Below are 23,003 nucleotides of genomic sequence, written 5' to 3'. Positions count from 1 at the left end.
TATATGAGATGTGCATGCACTTTGTTAGAAGTGTACTATGCTTATACACTTTGATGTTTGAATTCTGTTTCCAAGACTAGCATATCTATAGCAACCTCTAGCTATCTATTTCTACTAAGCAGAGAGCAGCTTTTGTTTTCACCAAACTGTGTTCAAAGGACGAGGTAATGGGAGCCTTGTGCCTACATCAGGATGCAGGATATAATGACAGGGTCATCATTTAGGAAGTACTCACCATGCTGGAGGTGAGGGAGGGGTCAGACTTTCCGAGGTTCAGGGAACACATACGGACCAGGTTAGAGATCTCCGATGACGGCTGCCATGCTGTCGATGCCTGCTGGGGGTTGGTGGGGAGCAGAAGGTACTTTCCTGCAGAGCAACAACAGGACGAGTTTCAGTTAGTTTCATGTTTTTAGGCAGTTTCTCCGGTGAGTGATTTCCTCTCCACTAAACTTCTCACAGGGTTTTATTCAAATAATGTTTTGAGCTTAAATTAAAAGGTGAAATCATCCATTAATGCACAAAATATTCTTGGGAACCACCAAACTAAAATACCTATCTACACACAAAGTAGTTAAAACAAGCTCAACCTTGACCAGCTTGACTAGCAACGGGACTTTTACTGGTAGTGGAGCATTTTTTTCATTAACGTATTGGCACTTTTTCACAAGCTTTGTTCTGTTGCTGTGAATTCAAACTGCTGTCGTAAGTGTCGCACTCCTCCACACCTGAACCATGAAAAGATGGAGTAAATGGGCAGGAAGAGCAGGTCAAATGAGACACCAGGAACATAAGATAATCCTAGCTGACTGCTCTTGTTATGAGTATAAAGCTTAAGCCCCTGGCTGTCAGTCAAAGGGTTAAATTAGACCACGGGGGGAAAGCCCATTAAGAGATCACTGACAATCCCAACATTACGTAATCAAAGCACCAACACAACCACAAAATGTGATGAGGGCGAGATAATGGATCCACCTATAAGTTGTATTAACAACAGGAGTTCCATTTAAGAACAGTATTTGTAAAACTGAAAAATCTCCACCTTCAGCTAGATGGCACTAAATGCTGCTTTCTAATGTTCATCCACTTTCATTTGCCTTCTTTAATCCTAAAACCGAAGTACACCGAGGCAGGACAAAGATTAAAACGTAACAGAAGCAGCCTCAGCGTCTGAATTAGCAGATCTCATTGCACCACTGGCATGAAAAATGATTTGTAGGAGTGTTGTCGTCTTTTACCCACATGTGTATATTTCCATTTCCTGTTCAAGTAAACACTCGAGGATTAGAAATCTTGGCACAGTGAAGGAAAGGGAGAGAAGTCTGCTGTGACTTTAAACATAAAGGGAATAGCTCAAGTTTCTATGAGTTTATATGGCCTCAGCAGGTATCGCTTTTAATCAGGTGAGTTGAAGGAAACCTGAGCTCCATTTTTACATATTTTGTGTTTGAAATTCCTGGATTTGGAAACGGTCCAGCTGATTGTCTCTACTGGCAGTCGAGAACAGGCAGCAAACAGGCTGTAATGGCTGCAATATAATTGTTTGGGGCAATTGTGCCAGATCAAAGTACATCCACTAAATGTGGTTGTTTTTTTCCACAGACAGGATCAGAATGTTATTTGAAGTGTCTGACAACATTACAGAAAGGATCCATACAGAGATAGGCCTAAAAGATCCTTTGTGTTTAAACTGAAATGAATTTAATCGCTAGGATCAAGGCCACCCAACTTCAGTGACAATAACAGTAATTTCACCTTGCAGAACACAGGAGTGGCTAGTCAACTCCTGCTTCTATCAGTTAGTTTGTTTCTGTTATGGTGTGTTACACACTAAAGTCACAGGATAACACAAGCAAACTAACTGATCAAGACAGCGGTAGAACAGCAACTACCGTGGAAAATTACTGCTTTTGTCAGTATCAGCGTAGGTGGTCTACCAGACCAATTCCAAAAGTTTTTGTACCTGCCTGTCATTTTGAGCCCAAAATCTGTAAAAATGGAACCCAGGTTTGAAAATACTGGGATTCCTTTGAGATTTTATAAACTGGAGGAGGCAGACTTATTCATTTATATTGTGCAGTGCAGCTACATTTACCCTCCAAGACTTATCAAAGTAATTCAAAGTTCCAATATGCTTATGCTTATACAATAAAGTTTTAAAAAAGCAAAACACAGTTTAGGGATGCTCTGGTGGCTACTTCCTCAGTTTGAGTCTGGCAGGAGATCCTTCTTGCATTTCATTCTCTCTCTTTCCTTTTTCTCCCTCCCCTCATTTCCTGTCATCTCTCTACTGTCAACTCTCAACTAAGGGCATGAAATGCTGACTAAATAAACAGCTTAAATCTGCAGTAGCTTGTCTTTCTTCTTTCGAAACAAAAAGAAAGATAATTTAACAAATTAGCTATGAAACACCACACATTGTAGATATTTTGTTCTAATGCGCTGCAAATGTGGCTTAAGGTTTATTTAAGCCTATGAATTTCTAAAGCTGACATTTAAGCAGGCCCACAGCTTTCTGTTTCAGTTATTCTCAAGCAGCTATCAGCTGGTTTCATGCCTGGATGGTAGATCTGTATCCACACAACATGGTAGTATTTTGCATATACAAGGTTAATTTTGGTATTTGCCAATTTTCTCACTTTGACTTAACACTGCCCTTGTCTTCTTTGTAACTCCTATAAAAGATGACACAAATTATGAAAAGATAATTAAATCTCATGAACATTTTCTGGTTTTCCCCTGCAGACAAAACTGTGAGCAATAAGACCTCTTCATATTAAATACAGTAAGTAGATCCAAATATACTGTGCGACACTTAACCTCTCAGTTACACTGTGATCACACTAGTAAAATAAAGAGAATTGAAGGGAGACCAAACAGGATGAGGAGGGAAAACTGAGGTCCTTCCTTCCTTACCAGCAAATGTTTCCCTCACTAGAGCCCATCACATCCCGGCATGAAGGAAATGTCTCTTCAGGCATTAGTCAACACTTCTAGAAAGGGGTGTGGATGAGGAGATATGAGTAGAGGGGTTAAGTTGTTGTTTTTTGCTTTTTTTTTTTTTTTAATTCAATGCTGGTATTTGCAAGGTCAGATCACTCTGTTCCCAACCATGTGCAGATGCGTCTGTTTCGAACACACCTCATCTGCATGAATCATGATGTGAATTATAAGCAAACAAATAGAAAATCTCTGCACACGCTGTCACTGTTCTGCTGGGTTTCAGTCAGTTAGATTTATAAAAAAAAAAGAAGCATCTCAGCCAAGGAGATCTAAACTCACTCATCTGGTCAGATTCTCAACCGAAGGGTAAACAAGGTTCTTGTTTTCTGAGGCTAGTTATGCTGACTCAAAGTTATAAACCACTAAATCAATATCTTCCACATTACCATCCCCTAACAGAGAGAAAGACAACTCCTCATTCCTTCGGAGGAACAGAAACACAAGCACTCTTGTGTTCAATATGGAGCACAGAAATTATTTTAGTCCAACATAAAGATTTGATTGTATGAGTCCTGTAACTGAATGTATGACCACATTTTTGAAAGGAATAGCACTTGATGTCCTGACCAGAACTTTTGTACAGACAGTGGATGCACCTTACTTTCCTGCATAGACCGGAGGATGCGTGCCTGTCCTTATGTGACCATTTAAGCTTCATCTTCTGAGTTTGAGCTTTCAATAATAAGTTATTGTCTGGTATTCATAGTGTTAAAGCATGCCTAAACCAAAAACAGTATGTGCCCTCAGGTGCTGCATAGGCTGCAAGCACAAACTAGCTACATTGCAACAACAAGTTAAATTAAGTTAAAATCAGTACCATCAAATCCTGTCATCTCAAATTAGAAAGAAAGACATCAAGCTTGTCTCCACAATCAAGTCAATAGAAGTTGACTTGGTTCAGGTTAATGTTTGTTTAATCCATCTTCTTTTTATGTAGAGCAATTAGTAAAGGGCAAAGCATTCATTCAAAGGTGCACCTGATGAAACCACAGTCTTTTATTGACTGTGAAAAGGTCAGCGTTCTAATCAGCGAGGTGAAAGTTCCCCATCTACAACTCACAAGGAAAATAAAGCTGTTCAAAGCCCTGTAACAGAGAGAAAATCATCCTGAGGTTGCCCAGTTTTCTGAGAGGAAGCAAAAAAGGCTGCAGTGTGTCTGTCAAGTTCCAGAGAGAAGACTGTATGTACCCATGTAGGAGACACCCACTCCTCTATCCAGAGGCAGAATGAAACTATGTAGTGAACTATTTATTATATTTTCATACCAGCAACGTTCTTCTCTTTCCCAATTTGTCTGTTAGAGATCCCTTGTTAGCGGAAACTGGATATAAATTGGGTGACTGCTGGATGTTCTCGAGAGACCGTATAGTAATCCCGACTAGAAACACTAAATCTGGTCAGGTAGTTTGTATTCTCCAAGTCTACTCAGCAGGATTTGTTTCCGAACAACCAACTTAAATCACAAATCCTCACACACTGAATCTAACAATTCCATGGGGACAGCTCTCTGCTGACTTTACACGTTCCCCATCACAGGAACACAGGCTGCTTTATTATGGGAGCACGAACCAAATGCAGTCCTACAGACAGTGAACCACCAAAGCATCAAGCTTGTTAGCTCAAGTATTCTTCCTTATCTGCAGAGATTAAATGCGGTCGCAGAAATTCAAAACCTTATGGACATTTTCAACCACAGTCCACACTTGAGCCATTCCTGTATGAACACTGAAAGCTGAGAGGACTCTCAAAAAGCACATCGGGGAGGCATGTGCTAGCACCAATTAAGCTTTGCTGAGAGACTTAATATCAAGTATTTCTATATAATTTTTCATTAACTTTAAATATTCATGTCGAAATGAGCCACAGCCATGTTTAGTTATCATTTATAAAGAGTTAGACCCACAAAACTAGAACACATTTTTATGCTCAAGCCCCTAAACTGTCACCATATTTTGATTCAAATGATTGTTTATAGGTCTGGAGGACAACCAGCTTTGTAACATTTGGGTCACATCTTTGGGATGTTCACAGATGATGATGATGTAATCTCACTGGCTTTCTCAAACTTTTCTCTGATGCACTTTTGAGTTGTGTCCCGCCAAGTGTGACACAGTCATTGTTGCACCAATCCTCTTCTCAGAGCCAAGTTTAAGTGACAGATGGTGCGTGTTGCTGCAACTGAAAAACAGCCACACGTTTGAAGTGAAGTTTTTACTTCGAAGCATGTCTTAGGGAAATATTCTCTCCCCAACAATTAGGAGACACTGAAAACTGTTCACAGCACGGTCTGTGGATTATCCCGATTATTCTAAGTAACCAAAGCAGCTTCTGGAAACACATTTTTCAAGTCATTTTTCATTGCTTTGAACTCCACAAATGAAATTCCACTCACCTCCATTGTACTGGGATGGTGGCATAAATCTGTGAGATCTCAAAACCACAGCAAATAACAGTAAAACTCCATGGCTGGATATCACTAAGGGTAACAGGGAAGCATGTTTTTGATTTGGGTGAAATTACTCTTTAGAGCAATTAAGGGCTATTCATTTTCCACCTTGAGGAGCATCCATTTATGCTAAAAGTGATAGCTGGCCAGTGGTTTGTGGCCTTTAATATGATGAGGATTAACATAAACTGTTTTTCTACCTCTGGACACCATTACAAATAAATCTTCTAGCTCAAACAGTGGAAACAACACGTGAAGGTGAGTGAGTTTCAGGAGGGAGGGGAGAATAATTAAGTGATCTGATGAGGGACTTGTGTGTTTGGATACTGCCTATGTTTTCTTAATGTATGGTTACCTACAGAGAGATTAACAGTTAAGATAAATCAGCTCAGGAGTTCCACTGTAAACAACAGGCTGATATATTTAACCTGCACAAACTGTCCTCCCAAATGGAGTTAAGGACTAAATCAATCAATACACATAAATCTAACCAAGCATGTGAACTGTGGCCATTTAAGGCCATATATATTACAACTCTTATTTCCTATAATTTATCATGTGTATGCCAAGTTTGGAGACTATGTTTTACAACTGGATGGTAAACTAAGAAGCCATGGATCAACGGAAAAAGACATTGGTGAGGCATCACTGGTTACTTATAAATACACCCATCTGACACTCTAGACCAAAGTATAAATGCTTCTGAGAGTCTAAAACGGGAAGACCGTACATGAAATGATTACCTGTGAGGCCACCCCCCAGGCTCCTTCTCCGAACATGTTTTCCATCCTCACTGAGATGTCGCTTAAATTTGAGCGCAGGACTTAATCCATGAGTCAACTCGGGGTTACTGGACTTCCTGAGGGATGTGGAGGGAGGGTAGAGGATGTTGTCCAACTGGAGGAACAGATGAAAAAAAAGCATTTAAAAAAAAAGCAGTGGGTCAAAAACACATTTATTTTACTAGAGGTTTCATTCAAAGACTCAAGAAAGTTAATGCTGATGCTGCTTCACTCGGCGAACTGGCAGGATGCTTTTATTGTGAAAAAAGCATAGGAAATGCAGTGTGTTTTTCATAGAGTTAGCAGAGCTTCATTAGATTTTCTTAAATAAAACACATCTACCCAGTCAGACATGGACATATTCTGCACTATTTGGTTGGCGGATCAGTTTGAAATGCTGAGGGGAGGAGTAGTACAAACAGACACGGTTTGTGACTGGGACACCTCCAACACGTCATCAAGGTGTGATTACCTCCCAAACCCTAGAACCTGACGGCACATTAAGAGGCCACAGCAGCTCAGCTGTGCTCAGACTCCATTGCATTGACATTTTACACTCTTTCATTAATTTTTCCAGTAAATTCTCTGCAACTTAGTCCAAGTTAAGGTTGTCAGAATTGAGACGTCTATCTGAAGTCTGTTGGTTTGATCAAAATCTAGGGGCACAGAGATGCACAAGAGTGAATGGGGCATTGATGTGCAGAACTATGAGACATAAAACTGCAAAACCTATAAACCTCAGGCTAAGGGGATAACTCAACTTCTCATAATAATCTAGGAGGGGGATTCCCACGGTGTTCTCCAAATAATGTTCAGCTCATAGCTTAGCAGAAAATGTGCTATGAGTCAGTTTTTCAACAGAAGACTTGTAAAGTTGCCACACTCATGGATGTTCTGGCTTTTCAATGAAAAACAGGACAATCTGTGGCCCAGTATCCCAAATGTTTCACGACTATCCTCTGACACTATACCGCTCTGCTATAACAGACATATCGTCAGAGACAGCAGTAGGAAACCAGATGGTAAAAAGTAAACCATGTATACAACTGGAATACGGATGGTTAGAAATACATTACAAAAACACACAGCCCAAGTTGTACCACACTATTGTATTCTCAAGAGATAATGACCTTGTAAGAAGCTCAGACCACATAACAATGCCCGGTGGTGAGGAAGAGGCCCTCCCTGAAAATACAAAGACTCAGAGGAGTCCGTGGAAGGAAATACCCTCTGCTTCTCTGTGGGATGATTCATGATCCCTCTACTATTAAGACGACTAAGACCAATTCTTTGTAGGGTGGCTTGACCTCAGTGAAGCAGAAATCCAGAGCAAGAGTCATGAAGTGCAGAGCATTATAATTATCATGGTTCTAACTATAGAAACAGGATTCATGCAACAAAGTCACACATCAGTTCTAAAAACAATAACTTTAGATCTAATAGTTGTGGGCGATTGATCAGATGCAGCGCTGCCTTAAGCAAAAATACATATAGTAACACAAGATCTCATGACCCTGACATGCCAGACTTCTACAACAGTGTTGTTCATTGTTTCTGTGAACCACATACTACCATTGCCAGCAGACATATTATTACATATACCGAACTTCATGTATTGTATCTATTGACAAGAAGACATTTGTTTTATTATATAACATCATGAGGTGTTGAGCCTCCAATAGAAAAAGAAGACTGAATGAAAATGTTCTATCTGTGCGGAATAATTTAAGATCAGACCAACGACAAAAATGTTAAAAGTGGCAAAGAAGTGAAATTAGCATTTTTAAATCTTTTCCTCAGAACTAGATCTCTTGAATAGAGGAATTCACACAACATTGCGAGATGCTTACTGATTTTGTTTAAACTGTATTCTCAATATAATAAATTCATTGTCTGAGCAATGAAGGCTCAATCAAAAACAAACTGAGTCATACACCCACCATCTAATGTTTAGCCAATAACCACAGTTGAGGCGGATATGAAGAGCTGTGATAGCCAAATGTTCATTTGTACTTTTGTTTCAAATTATTTGGCTGGGCTGCAGCTGTCACAAAAACACCAAACTGCCTTGACAGGAAACCAACTCCACCTATTTTTAGTCAGAGGTGCAACTGTATGACGAAACAGTAATTTAGTCATTTTCAACTGAATATCACCCTCTGGAATACAATGACTGTCATGTTGTGCAAAAGCTTGCAGCTAATCGGTGTTGTAACCACTGGCTTCCTGTCTTAATGCTCTCCCAAAGAATAACAACAGAGGCTCAGTCATACATTAAGCTCTTTATTAATCTGTTGAATGCGTTAAAAACCCAAGCTGACATATTCCGCTGTCCTGTTTTATCTGACCATTAGTCCAAACATGAAACTGAATATTTGGCATTTTGCTTTAAAAAAACCTCTTAAAAATGAATCAATTAACAAAATATTTGGATTAAATCAATTAATTGACAAATTGCTTCAGCTCCAGCTAATACTGCTAACGTTATTAGCTGAACACTTGTAGTTTGAGATATATTGTGTTGATGTGAATTATAATCTCAAAACTTCCCAATTTATGCCACTTTTAAACAGAAATGTGATGAAATGTTAAGCTAGATGCCTCAGCAGGTCACATATTAGCTAATCTTAGTTTTTTTAAGTTGGTACGTTTAGCGCCTGGCCGTTAATGTGTAAATATTCAGTAGTATCTACATAGAAACTGGTTTGTGAAGTGCAAGACAAACACAACACTAATTCAGTGAGGTATAAAGCTCCACTTACAAAACACTCATGTGGTAACTAAACAAAGCTTGAAGTTAGGAACAGCTGGTCCAACTGTGTCCAGGTATTTAAAGACAAATATATACAGATTAATCACAGTGACATAAGGAATGGCCAGACTGTTATGTCATTTTAAAGCAAACAGATAATAATCAACCGCTGCCTCCATAAGCAGCTTAGAGTGATGCTGTGAAACAATCAGGGGAGATATCCTGTATCATGCAGTAGCGTTGTTCAGAGCCAGAAACATGTTTCTCAGGCCCGTTCAGTTAAGACTTTAACACTTTAACTGTAATGACACATGGTGCATGACCTGATGGAGAACGGTAGCTCTGCTAAGTGGCTGCAGGGCCACCATGGGGTTCGACTAATTCTAAACCAGCGCTGCGTTTCTCAGTATATTTCAGCTTCCACTGCCTTTCACCGTGTTCTTTCTTTCATGGCTGTTTAAGAGAGACTATTTGCAGTTTTTTCACTAAGGCCTTTGTGTTTGCACCTGAAACGACAACAACAGAGATGTATGTCATGTTTCTGTTTTGCTAGTGTGGTTGTTTTCCAGGCACGTCAGCCCATATTAAGTTTTACTGGCAACTCATAAAAGGAAGTAAGATAATCACCCATCACTATCTTGCTCTGTGCATTGGGTTAAAGTCTGAAGTTTAGGGGCGTGCAATATATTTTGTCTGACATTTGCTCTTCACTTGACTGTACAAACTAAATCAATTAATCAGTATTTTAAAAAGATAAAAATCCTTCAGCCTTCATCCTCCTGACTCGGCTGCAGTACCAAAACAGACATCTGAGCCAGTGAAAACTGTCGAGGCCTGCCAAAGCTGGCCACAGTTTAATCTGATTTTTTGGTCGGCTGAGCTAATCAGCCAATTGTAAATGATCATCTGGGTAAATCAGTAAACTCATATTTCCTGTTCCATGGACATCTGAATTTATGCAAGATATAAAACACACAGTAAGCTGTTATTTGAGAAAATTAGTCAAATGTCTGCTCATACGACACGTGTATTTGTTTGACAGTGGTTGCTGCAGTGAGCCATTTGCAGTTTTCTCACTGCGCGCACAGCGGGCAGCACATACGCTGCAGTTTTGGCAGCTGCCAGTGCCCTTTCACCTACCATTCCTCTCTCCCTGCAGCAGAGAGCCACGCAGAGCTTCTGAGAGCAAGATCAAACCTGACCCGCCCCTCCTTCCTCCATCCTCTTTTCCACCCTCAGCCTCACACACAGTGGACAGTACCAACAATCCTCTGTTGTCAAAGCAAAGAACAGACAGCAAGCAAGTGAAACAAAGAAGGTGGGCTGCACAACACACAAAGTCGGTTGTGTTTACCAACTGAGAGATGAAGCAGCCTTAGCCCGAATGGAGTGAGTGTCAACCATAGACTTTATTCCTATGTTAGGATATGACTTTTGTTTATTTACTGTTACTCTGTCACAGATTTTATTGAGAATGTTAAGCCTGTTATTCAACAAACACCCGTCACTTTGATTATACATAAGATCAGCACAACCCAGCTTCCTGATGCCCCTGTGGTCTGAAATACCACATTCACCAAAATATCCATTTAGCTTTAAACTGAACACCCACTTCCTTTAAATATTTCCAGTCACTTAAAATTCATGCAGTTGATGTATTAAACTAATCACTAATACAGTAAACCTGCAACACAAAATATCAAAATCCTTAAATCCCTGATATGCAAACTTCTATTTACACATGGACCAGTGTTAGCATTCACTCGGAGTCGTGTTTCTGGCCACTTCATGAATGTAAGTCCAATGTTCACTCTTTTAGCTGTTTATGATCTTTACCTGCTCCTGAGGGAAATATCTGGCTCTTTAGCTGCTAAATGCTCTACTTTATTCACCAGCTGGTTGTCAACGGTGTCTGGTAGCAGACAGTGGGTTTTTATAGCTTTTTCGCTTAAAAAGCTACCTGCTATAGTAAAAAACAACACTACGAGAGCAGGGACAATGAACCAAAACAGTTGGGAGTCGGACAGCTTAACAATGAGCTGAAACTCATTCTAAGATAAGATAAAATAAGATATTCCTTTATTAGTCCTACGGCGGGGAAATTCACAAGGTTACAGCAGCAAGTAAGCAAAAGTAAAAGAAAAGCAGAAATAGAACTTCAATAAAACAATGAATAATAAACTAGCGGACAGAGATGTACACAAGGTGAAGTATAAAAATAGGTACAATTTACACAGGGAGGAATATAAAAAGTGCAGATTTGGGTGATAACTCCTTTCAAGTTCAAGTTACAAGCAACAACTTTCACATTATCATTAAATACATGATTAGAAAAATGTTGCTGACTTCAGATAACAGTAGGCTGCCAGTTACCCTTTAAATGTTGCAATAAAAAAAAAACCTTTAAAAATCAGTGGAAACAAGGTAAAAGGAAAGAGCCAAGCATAGAAAAAAAAAATCAGATAATGTGCGAGAGAAAGTACGAGAAAACAGAGAATAAAGGGAATATGCCAAGAGTCACAAAACCGCCAACCACCACAGATGCTGGAACGCTTCCAGCACACTGTGGATAAGGCAGCACAAGGCAGAACAAACACTAGGCTGAAGTGTTACTCCTGCTGACGACCTTTACCAGCCACGACACACCGGAGGCCAGGAAAGACACTCAGCTACAGAGCAGAGATATGTTTTCTATACCGGTATACACACAAGCATACGCAGCTAGCCAAACAAATGGACTAACAAAAGGACAGAGCCGCAGGAAGAGTTGTATAGCCTACACAGGCAAATGCAAGGATGAAAGAGCAGGAGAAACAAGGCTGTTGTCCCCAAGGTCGAGTCATAAATACTCCAAAAGTTCAAACCAAGGAAAACTTTGTGGTATTCACATAATTGTATGTGGTCAATGTAACTCAACCACTATCCTTGGCTATGAAAACTCCACAAATACATGCACATAAACACCAATTTCAATGTTTTCCCTGCTACTTTTGTCAACAATACATTGAGCATATTATGGTATACTTAACTAACTAGCATGGTTCTGCATTACAAAAGGAAAACAGAGCTGAGTCATTATATCCACATTAAAAAAATAACTCTCCAGCAGCTGTACAAAGGGAGAATTAGCAAATATATTCACACCCCAGGATATTAATTCCCTTTGAAGGATTTGTGGGGAAGTGTTGTTTATCATTTCACTGAGATGGATGAAAGGAACCTTTTACAAGTGGGAACAAATTGTTACTGCGGTCTTTCATTGGTTGCTAAGACACAACGAGTGCACGTTTACAGTAAAACAGGAAGAAAGAGACCCCATACATCAAGCGGCATTACACCGTACTGCTTCCCCGTCATCGCCGTCCTTTGTTTCACTCATTGCTCTCCCTGCCATTGTTTCTGCATCTTATCATTTCTACCCGACAACGGAGAATACTAATCCATTCACACTTCACACTTGCTTACACAAGCATCTAAAATCATAAACACCTTTCAGCTGATGCTACGAATATGATATTGTGCTAAAATACTGTGTAGAGGACAATAATGATCTGACAAATGAGATCAGACAGTTAACCTTGTTTGGCTGCATCCAATTTGTATTTTATACGATATATTCTGACTTTTAGTGTTACATGAGAAAACGTAATGACACGTTGGGTATTGAGAGTTTGGCTGGACTTGCTGGAGTGTTCATTTCCCCAAATCCAATAACTATCAGAGCTTCTGAATGTAATGTTAGCTTTAACTCTCATAGCACCCAGGATTGACTTCCACACAGTGATAATACACAATGGATATCATGAAAAACGCCTCTTTTCTTTTTTCAAAATCACTCTGTAACCCCACAAACTACTGCAGTGAGCATGCATACGATCCTTTGTGTTGGAAGTCTAACTCCGTCACTACTGTAAGGTAGTTGACCAGACATTCCAACGGCTGCAGCTAAAGTTAGAGCACATAAACACACTTTTCAATCCATTTCTTAAACTTTTGCTCGTGTGTTTTTGGTTTTGGAGGCTAAATAAAAACAAGCCTCCCTCCAAACTGCAGGACTGCAGTGCCTAGTTACGGTTGCTATGCTATGATTGGACAATCTCTGTATAGGGGAGGGGTTTAGCGAATGATCAGTTGATTGAAGATATGCATGAGGGGAGGGTTGTTGTTGCCATTTCTATAAACACAAGATATTTTTTCACATTTCCTTTTTTAGCAGCCCACATGACTCCTGACAAACATATGGCGTGATTATATAATGCAGTAGTCATTTCATGCACCGCTTACATCTTTGTGAACTGTGCTCAATGAACTCTTGAAATAGGGAACACGTTCATCGCTCTTTTTCTCAGGGTCGACTGCAGTAGAGCAAACTATGCTCTGGCCGACCTTGTCACCCAACATCTGTCTTCTTAAACTCTCCCCGAATTCCGATCTGGCCTGAATCCCTCTTCCCTTGCTCTCTGCGCCGCGGATCTCAGTGTTTACTCATGAGTAAAACAGAACACTTAAAAGTCTCACGGCTCAAATCCAAATAACTCTCCACAGGGCGCTCCACATTTCAGCCACCCAATGGACGCGTTATTTTTCTCTTTACACCGCAACTGTCCCATCATTAGCTGAAGAAAATCTGTGTATTTGAACTCTGTGTATTCTCACAGGGGAATTCAATTTCCTGTGTTGACAGGATCTAAAGTTAAGAAAATGCAGCAGCTCTTTCCTTCTCCAATTCCATATGACTGACTTTGTTAAGACTCATTATCTTCAGTATGTTAAGAATTAAAGCATGCATTACTTTCTCCACCGGGGAAGTCATGTTTTTCTGCACCGAGTGCCTCAGAGACATAATTTATGCATTTCATAAAATCTGATGTGCTGACAGGCCTCAGGCCAGGGAACGACTGACTGACTACATTTCGGTCATGATGTACATCTGGGATTTCCGCCTTGAAAAACACTGGAAGAGTTCAAGTAATAAAATGAACCAAAACAAGTGTCTGAAGAGCTGTGTGACAGCGTGGCCACTCGGGTTGTTTTTGTATCTCTGATTTAACCACATTACAGCAGCTTAAATTTGCAAGATAAACTTCTCCAGATTCAGCTGAGAAAGAGGGAATAATCTTCTTACAATCTCTATTTCTTGACTGCAGGCTGAATTTTAATTACAGCATACAGAGAGCTAACATTCCTACACAATGCTAACCATGCAGAACTTCATTTTAACCCCCCCATTTAGCATTTATATATACTACATAAACATTAACACTATAAAGTAATCATAAGTCGATGTAAGGATATTCTAAGTACTTTCTTTAGTTCGATTCTAAGTACAACAATTATAACTTTTCATATGAGGACAGTCTATAATATTTCAACTGTCTCACATTATTGTCATATACTAATTTAAAACACCAGCCTCCACTTATGGATGTCCACAGACAGAAGAAGCTGTTGATAAACACATTAATAAGCATGTATATCTGCATTAATATCTACAAATATATATTAGATTATATATGAATCATTTAGAAAATGATTAAGCTCCACTGATAAGAAGCTCCCTTTGCCTGGATTGATGTGACAATTCAACATCACTTACCATACAAAGTAAGATAATCACATACAGAATATATCACAGGAACTTTGCATTCACCCCACTTGCCATTCCTACCAGCTGAGGCGACTGTTGGAGTGCCTTACCTTGCTTCCCTGCGATGATGTATGATGACCTACAGGTACATTTCGACCCAGAGACATTTTGTATCACTTCACTGTATCACTTCACTATATCACTTCAAACGCTCGGCCATCACAGACGGTGTAGATTAAACCCAGACGCATACAGAGGACATGAGAGAAGAGTCAAAAATCAGAGATGGATCCTGGAAAGACAGAGTGGACCGTAGGAGTGAAAAGAGTCTTAACCAGATTGTGTTAATCCTCTTAGGCACAGAGCGTACACTGACACTGTATGTCCCTCTAATCACCCTGACCGGCGGCCTGCTTAAATAAATGGCTGCTTATTTAGGGGCTCAACACAGGAATAAACCCACTGCATAAGGGGAGAGTTAAACATTGTCAAACAGAAGCAAATACTGAGACTCAAGCAAGCACTGATGCAATGCGTGGCAGTTGCCCTTCCAACTGCAGGGAGCAGACCCTCATAGAATAAACCAAAGGATTACGTCAGACTGAGACAAACAGTAGAAAGGGAGACATAGACTGCCAACAGCTGGACTTTTTTTCTCTTTGTTTTTTTAATGCCCACTGAAATTTGTCCAGTAGAATCATGAATCACAGTCTAATCACCAAGTTGTCAGCTGAGCCAATGCCCCACCCAGCAGCAAGCACAGCTCATCTAAATAGTTGGCTTAAGGCTTTAAAATTCTACATGTCTATTCTTGTCCCCCAAATACTCTCAAAAAGTCCTTAGTTTGGATGCACTCTAAGTATCATTAACGCAAATCATAGAAACATCTTAGCAAAGCAAGATGATGAAACTGATGAATGCGCATTTTCCAATGTTAGAATAACAGTAATGCATAAAGAACAACCTCCAGGGACATGAAACCTTCTGCGTCAAGCGTAGCCCCAAACTGTACAAGTCGTACTGGTCAATCCATTGCGTCGCACATGAACAAACAAAACCAAGATCATTGGCCAAATGTGACCCAAATACTGTTTACAGTGTTCAGCGAGGCTCTTTGTGACGGCAGGACAACCGATCTGATCTTAAAAGGGAACTGAAACAAACAGATTTAAAAAGAAAGGGTTAAAGTTGAAGCAGGTGATGTCGAGGTATCTCGACTTTTAGCTCCTGGTATAAGTTATGCCTCAAATGCCCCTGGATCCTACCCTTCACAGTGCAACTTAACAGATCCCCCACTGATTGACTGAAGTGCCCACATCTTTTGAACATCCGTTAAAGAGCAAACCGGAGGCGATAAGTCTTAATCCCTAGCAGAGAAACCCTGAATGACATCATCAGGATTATTTTCTCACTCTTTGAAAAGCTCCTCCAGAGCCACAAGATGTGCTAAACAATGATGAGTAAACTGAACTTCATGTGTACCATTGGTGAGTGCCCCTTTAGTTGATACACAAATGTCTTGAAAACACTCACTTCTACTGGTGTAAACTGGAAAAAAAAGAAAATGTGGTATGCAGCCATTACTCAAACACAAAACCACACACACACACACACACACACACACACACACATTTGCTCTTTAACAGTATCCTTGGATGAAAACCTGATCAGATGTATGTTCCAAACAACAGACGCCTTTGTCCAAAACCACATAACAATCCACATCAGATCAAGGAGAAGCCTTGAACAATAGGAAAGAGCATTGCATTCATCAGTCTACCAAATGGTATCCTCCTCTAACTTTGAAGACGGAGTGGATGTTAGATGTTCAACTGTTGGCCTGCTGCTGCCTTGAAACCAGTTCTGGAAAGAATCGCCTCCCTTCAAGCTGCTACATTCATCCCAAAAGTGACACATATTGGAGTTTGGTGCAGCGGATCTATCCTGTGATGCTTTGAAACAAATCTGTGGTGAGCTCATGTCAAGTCTATAACGTCTGATGGAACAGATATGCTTCTACAGCTGCCTATATAGGCTGCATAACAGCTCAGGCTGTACTCACACTATTCCCACATAATGCTTCAAGTTTATTTTCTTCTTCCCGTCTTCTTGGTTTTATGTTTCTAACTACAGTCAGTGAGTTGAGCTCTGAGCATTGCCAAAACACAGGTGGCCTACGCTCAGTGCTGCGCCTGAATGCATCCGATAAAAGACACAAAACGAGGCCCTGAAGCTGCTGCTGCTCTTCTATGTGCTGCTGTAGCCACGCAGGAGTGTAGAGGTTATTCAGCGTTCATGCAGAAGAAGACTGGACAGGTGGAGGCAGGTTACGTTTGTAGGCGGAGGTGTTAGTGTTGCAATAGACTACTTTTATTATTGATTAATCTTTTTTTTTTTTATCTATAGTGTAATCATTTGCTCTTCAACATGTCCAATGAAGGTCTGAAATGACCATAAATTCCCAGAGAGCAGGGTGACAACTGTGAACTGCTTGTCCAACAGTCCAAAACCCAAAGAAACTCAATTTGCAAAGATATTAACAACTGAAAAGCTGCAAATTATCACATTTCTGAAGCTAAAACCAGTAAATGTATGGCGTTCATTTTCTGTTGATCAACTGCTCAATTGATTTGCTAACACTGCTCGATGTGTCTCAGCCAGACCAGACCATCTTTGAAGTGATTAATGGGTGTCCTGCTAACCTACTGTAAACAGAGCCGCTCCGTTTCAACAAACATTTCCAGTTGTTTTAATCCTCCGGTTAATGCAGTTTGCTGAGTGCCAAGTGTCACACATGGTTAGTTCCCATTTGAACAAACTCATTACTCACTGCAGAGGAGTGTGCTGCTTTATTCAGACCAAACTGCTCCACAGGAAAATGCTGAGAAAGATATTTCATTTCAGTAGGACAATTTTCTGTTTTTTCTCTGTGTGTGTGGGCTGTTTGTTGTTTTAAAGCCATCTAACGTCATTGATTTTGCTTTTAGGGCAGTAATTTATTATTTGGCCTGTGCAATCCTGATCTGACTGCTCCATACAGTACACTCTCATGTGTAACACACACTGCATCTATCAGCTGACAGCAGCTGCCTACTGGGAGACGGATTAAGATGAATGAATGTAAAGCCAAAGTAATAAATTCAGTGTCACAGAAAGGACACAAAGGACAGGGAAACAGGGTTAGAAGCAAACCTTGTTAAAGACACATTTATAGAAAAACTGCAGCACTTCTTGGACTCCTTCATAGCCTGCGCTCATGTTTAAACTTTGAGACAGCAGAGACAGGTTGGAAAAACACATCATCACCTTTTGCTCTCATATGTCAAACAGTCTGTATTTACATTTACAAAGAGCAACACTGTCATTGATTTGGAGTCGTGTTTCTGGCCACATGACGAATGCAAGTCCAATGTTCACTCTCTTTTGGCCCCATTTATGATCTCTACCAGCTCCTGAGGCAAATATCTGGCATTTCAGCTGCCAAACGGTCCACGCTGTTCACTGCTAGGTGCTGAGCAGGTAGTGTATGTAGTGTAGTGCAGGTAGTGTACAGCTGGTTTTTAGAGCTTTCCTATTGGATTCAGCTGCCTGCTGTAGCTGAAAACGATGCTCAGTGAGGTTGTCGACCAGGCAGCCGAACAGTGAGTCAAATTCATGGGAGCGATACGAGCGACCCTTTCCACATGGTCTCATTGTTTTCACATCATCATTTGATACATTGTTATTTTAAAATCTCTCTTGTGGCTGCTGTAAGATTACTATGCTTAAAAAGCTGTGGTGGTTAATAGTGTGCCATGGGACGTGCATGACGCAGTCCATTTTCCATCCAACCGCTTCAGTGAGGAAGCTGCTGAGTTTATGTTGGTGCTCACTCTGTCTACTGAAGATAATCCGATTGTCTGATTGTCAAGTAACTACTATATAAACATCTGCAGTCATTATCAAGACAAAGAGTAAACCTGGCACGTGGGAAGAATAGGAAAAGGTATTCTCTTGAGAGTAATCTGTCATTGTTGTAGCCAAAATGACCGGCCAACCTTGAGTTTTTATTAGTTATCATAACAGTGGGAGGATTCATTTCAGTGTGGTATTTAAGGCAGAAATATATGGGATAAGACAAACTTTAAGTAATCCCCTGTGGGAAAAGCAGCAAATATAAAAGCAAGAAAACCAAACAGGAAATGATGGGATTGTGCGTATCACAACTGGCAATTCCCGTACTGCTGCTATCACTGCATGAGCAGTAGAGATGGGAAGATATGGACCACAGGATTTATGATTGTGAGGCGATATAAAAGCAGCAGGACATATAAAGACAAGGCATACAATGATTTACACACAGAGATTGTGTACCTTGGCAAACAGTGTGTCAGCATAGAGTCATGCTCAAACGTGGACCAAACAGTGCTTTTGTTAAGCTTATATTGACAAAATCATATATAAGAACTTAGATTAAAGCCCTGATAACAAACTTAGCTGTAAATAATCAGACTGTGGCTGCAACATTTAGTCAATTAAATCAATTAGTCCATTAATTTCAATTAATCGGCAACTACTTTTTAATGGATTCACTGTTTCAGTCAAAAATGCCAAATATTGTGGGCGGGACCTACTGTACATTGAAAAATGTCTTGTAGATTCAAAACGTTTGGATTTTTGCAGTAAAATAGTTTCACTCTCAAAACTATTCTGTTCAGTATGATGAAGACACAAAAGTCACCTCATACAGTTGCAGCCTTGCCTGTCACAATATCCTAAAGTCTAAGGTGACGTCCTCAAATTGCTCGTTTGTCCGACAAACAGTCCAAAACCCATATTTGATTTACAATGAAAGCAGAAAATTAGTGTAACTAAGAAGCTGGAAGCAGAGAACGCTTGGCATTTCTGCTGATCCGATTAACCCAACGAATTAAAACGAATTAAATGATTAATTGAACAATTATTCATTTAATTGTTTTAAGCTACTTTAAATGTGATGTCATTATTGATTTGGAAAGTGGACAGCAAGCAGCCCTGCTACTGACGTTAGTCTCAAACCTGTAAAGCACCACAATGGACTGTAGTAATTAAGTAAATAAGTCTGGTCTGTATGCTCCCTGTTTTGATCCATTTCTGTTATCTTATCTTGTGCATGTTAGAAAGGATGATGTGTGGGACTGTAGATGATGTTCTGTCACTGCCCACGATACTGGACTGATATAGATGTCTGCGATGGATAAAGGTGCAAAAGCACAGAGATTTAGCGGAGATAGATATCAAATTAACACGATGTAAAACTCCATGAAGCACCACCATAGGAAGGATCTCGCTCCTTGAAACACTGCACGGGGCTAAGTCTGGAAAGGTGACGTCATGTCAGTTCTCAGAAGACTTTCCTTCTTTAACTCCTGCAGCAAGACAAAGGTCGAAGTTCAGGGTTCCCTGATTAACCCTGTAGTAATACCACTGGCAGGTCATCTGGCCTGCTCTGTGGTGCTTTGGCCAGCGACATGTCTATTTAGTTCAGTATAACAGGTCAAGTTGCATCTCTTCTTCTGTTGCCAGTGCAGGTCACTGGTTTTAAATTAACTTCAAACTGGCATTTCAAAGGAGGGATCGCGGGAAAAGGGCGCAGGGTTCATCCAATACATTTAATCTGGTTTAAAATTAGGGTCGACTTGCTTTTGAGGTCTGTTTAAATTTGGTTTCATTTTTGTAAAACGACGTTTGGGGGGAAAATACTATGCGGTCAAACTTACTGTTTGCATTTTAATGGTATAGTATAATTCACTATGAGTGAGAGTGAAACAGGAGACATCTGTGATGGCTCAGCTCTATTAAGCTAATGGACTGTCCAAACCAAATTAGTTAAGCAGTGTTAGCAAACATGACACCACCCCGGGGGTATGTTGGTGCCTGCTGGAGAGACTGATGCACTTACAAATCAATGATTGAGCCATCATAGACTGGAAAACAAAGGAACGACTATAAAGGAAGTCAGGTGTCCATTTTCGGTTTAAACTTGTATGATCATGTCTGTGTGCTGCAAACTTCCATGACAAAGAAATTACTCCGTTTTTTGACTCATGATACATGATGACACGTGTCATGCCAAAAAGTTTGTCACCTGTTGCTGCTTCCAAGGAAAAATACGGCACCATGTTGCACATTTTTCTGTATTCTGCCATTGTTTATGTTGGACGTAAAGGGGGATAAGAGACAGGCACACCTACAGCATGAAGTCATGTTGCATGATATTATGGATTGGAAAAAGTTTATAGGTCACCAAGCGCTGTAAATTTCAAACACATCCTTACACGCCTGTATTGTGGTCATCCGAGCCCGTCAAACCAGTCTGCAGAAGCATTCATGTCAAGTGTAAATTAAAAGGCTGAGACATGACTTTTGTCTTCCTCATTTTCTCCATCTGTTTCCTGCATAAACACCACAATAACTGCACGCTGCTCTGAAAGAGGAGTTTGACTGAGCCCAGTTTATGCCTCACATGTATTACCATCACATTCAAGTCACAGAGATGCATCAAAACTTTCAGACGGATAAATACCTGCCAGTTTCTGAAAAACCCTCATTATGACTGGGGGTAACCCAGAGGTACACACACTCACACACACACACACACACACACACACACACACACACTCACTCACTCACAGGCGCTTTATTCCATCATTCCAATCTTCACTTTGCCAGTCAGCTTCTTCCTAATGACTTCAAATCATTGTTTTCTGTTCTGTTTTGCTTTGGGTGCTTTTTAAAAATACCAATGCAGAAGACCCTGGGGGCCAGAAGTCAAACGCAGCCCATCCCACCTGTGCAGTTTTAATAGATGGAACTGTTTATTGAGTTCATGTTTGCCGTTGGGTGAAGTATCACACAGGGAGACAGGACCTGATTCAGTAAAGTATATATTTTAAACAACATGCAAATTAACTGTAACTTTCCTGAAATAATAATCAGCTGTTTTTTTCCCAAATGGAATTAATTACATAACTAAAAATGCTTTGAAGAGAAGTAAGTTAACATTTTGCATCAGCTCAGCCTGCTGTTATGAAGGTGTTTCCAGAATCCATAATTATTATTCTAACCATGTGGATGAAAAAACATTGTTTGTTGCACGATAAAATAAAAAAAGACTTTAACCCATTTCTCTCGAGTTGGGACTGTATTTCCATCCAAATCCAGGTAGCCAGAGATGACATACATCCTTGACTTTTTTGTAAGAACAGAAGCCAAAATATGGAAAGAGGCACCAATATACTGTTCATAAGGTAAACATGCTGCTAATACAAGAGTCCTGCAATAAATCCTGCTTTCATATAGAACTTCATGGTGAGTTTGGAGGCTGAGGTTTGTGGTGCTGTTGAATTGTAATGCGTCAATACATAATCGACCCTCACAGATATAAAACAGGCAGGACAAAACATTAGAAATACCTCTCAATAAAATACAAAGTACTTCAGCCTCCAAACTAACCATAAAGGTGATTCAGCACCTCTCCAAAACAGTACAAACAAAAAGCCACACATAGATCTCATTTCACACCACCGCCTTTGTTTGGATCATGAGAAAGAGGCACAACTTGGGAAACTGTTTTTCATCCAGATGGTTAGAGGAGTGTTGTGGAAAAACACCTTCAGCACAGCGGCAAGTGTTGTTAAACTACCCAAGGCATTGCCAGGTATTTATTTTGTCGGGGAATGAAATGTTTGGCTCTGTGCTGGTGAGCTGCACCCATATGGCAAAACACCCACTGAGATGCAGAGCAGTGCAGCAGGCTGCATGATGAGCATGACTGGTAAATGGAGTGGATGGAGTCAAAGAGGCACTCGGGGTGAATCCCACTCAGACTGGGTGCTGCCTGCTGACTTCTTGATATGTGCAACCAACCAAACGTGAGCTGAGGCCAGAAGCTGCAAATATTTTGACAGCAGAAGCAAAATGAAGGAGCTCAGGGGTGTTTCTGCTGCTGCTCAGCTTCACTGTGCAGGACTCAAACCACATTTCACTGTTCACAGCACTTCAAGTACTTTGGATGTTTACCTTTTCGTCTTCATCTTCTTCCTCACTTTCTGGTGTCTCCTTCTCTGTGTCCCCCTCTTCCTCTTCCTCTTCCTCTTCCTCCTCCTCGTTGACACTTTCAAAGTCCACCCTGTGAGCATCCTCTCCGTCTCCGGAAACTTTGATGTCCACCATCCCAGCAGTCGCTTCTTCTCCCTCGGACAAGGTGTGCGAGCCTGACGACGACCCACTTTCGCCGCTTCCACGCGCCAACAAACGCTCGTGCTCCATCACAGCAGCAAATACGGCCCAAGTCTAGGCGACACGCAGACGCAGCTATTAATTAACCTGTCAGCGCACCTGTCCGCGCGGCTCATTTTCCCCCACGAGCCCAAACAAGGACACCACTTCCCACCCGAGACAAACAAAGTCCGT

At 40.6% G+C, this 23,003-nt stretch overlaps 1 protein-coding gene across 1 annotated transcript in view; it reads right to left on the bottom strand.

The window, feature by feature from the left end:
- The window catches only part of mast4 (microtubule associated serine/threonine kinase family member 4), an 82,803-nt gene extending 59,953 nt beyond the window's left edge, over positions 1 to 22,850 (bottom strand). The window contains exons 1-3 of the mRNA XM_070851056.1: positions 22,611 to 22,850; positions 6,193 to 6,346; positions 236 to 369 (exon numbers count right to left, since the gene is read on the bottom strand). Coding sequence (XP_070707157.1) covers positions 236 to 369; positions 6,193 to 6,346; positions 22,611 to 22,763 — 441 coding nt within the window. The 5' untranslated portion in view covers positions 22,764 to 22,850. The remainder of the gene's footprint in view (positions 1 to 235; positions 370 to 6,192; positions 6,347 to 22,610) is intronic.
- Positions 22,851 to 23,003: the final 153 nt, after the last annotated feature.

This window comes from Pempheris klunzingeri, chromosome 19, assembly GCF_042242105.1.
Source record: "Pempheris klunzingeri isolate RE-2024b chromosome 19, fPemKlu1.hap1, whole genome shotgun sequence".
NCBI lineage: Eukaryota > Metazoa > Chordata > Actinopteri > Acropomatiformes > Pempheridae > Pempheris > Pempheris klunzingeri.
Note: the sequence above shows the minus strand (reverse complement) of the source record. Positions and strands in the feature narration are given on the sequence as shown.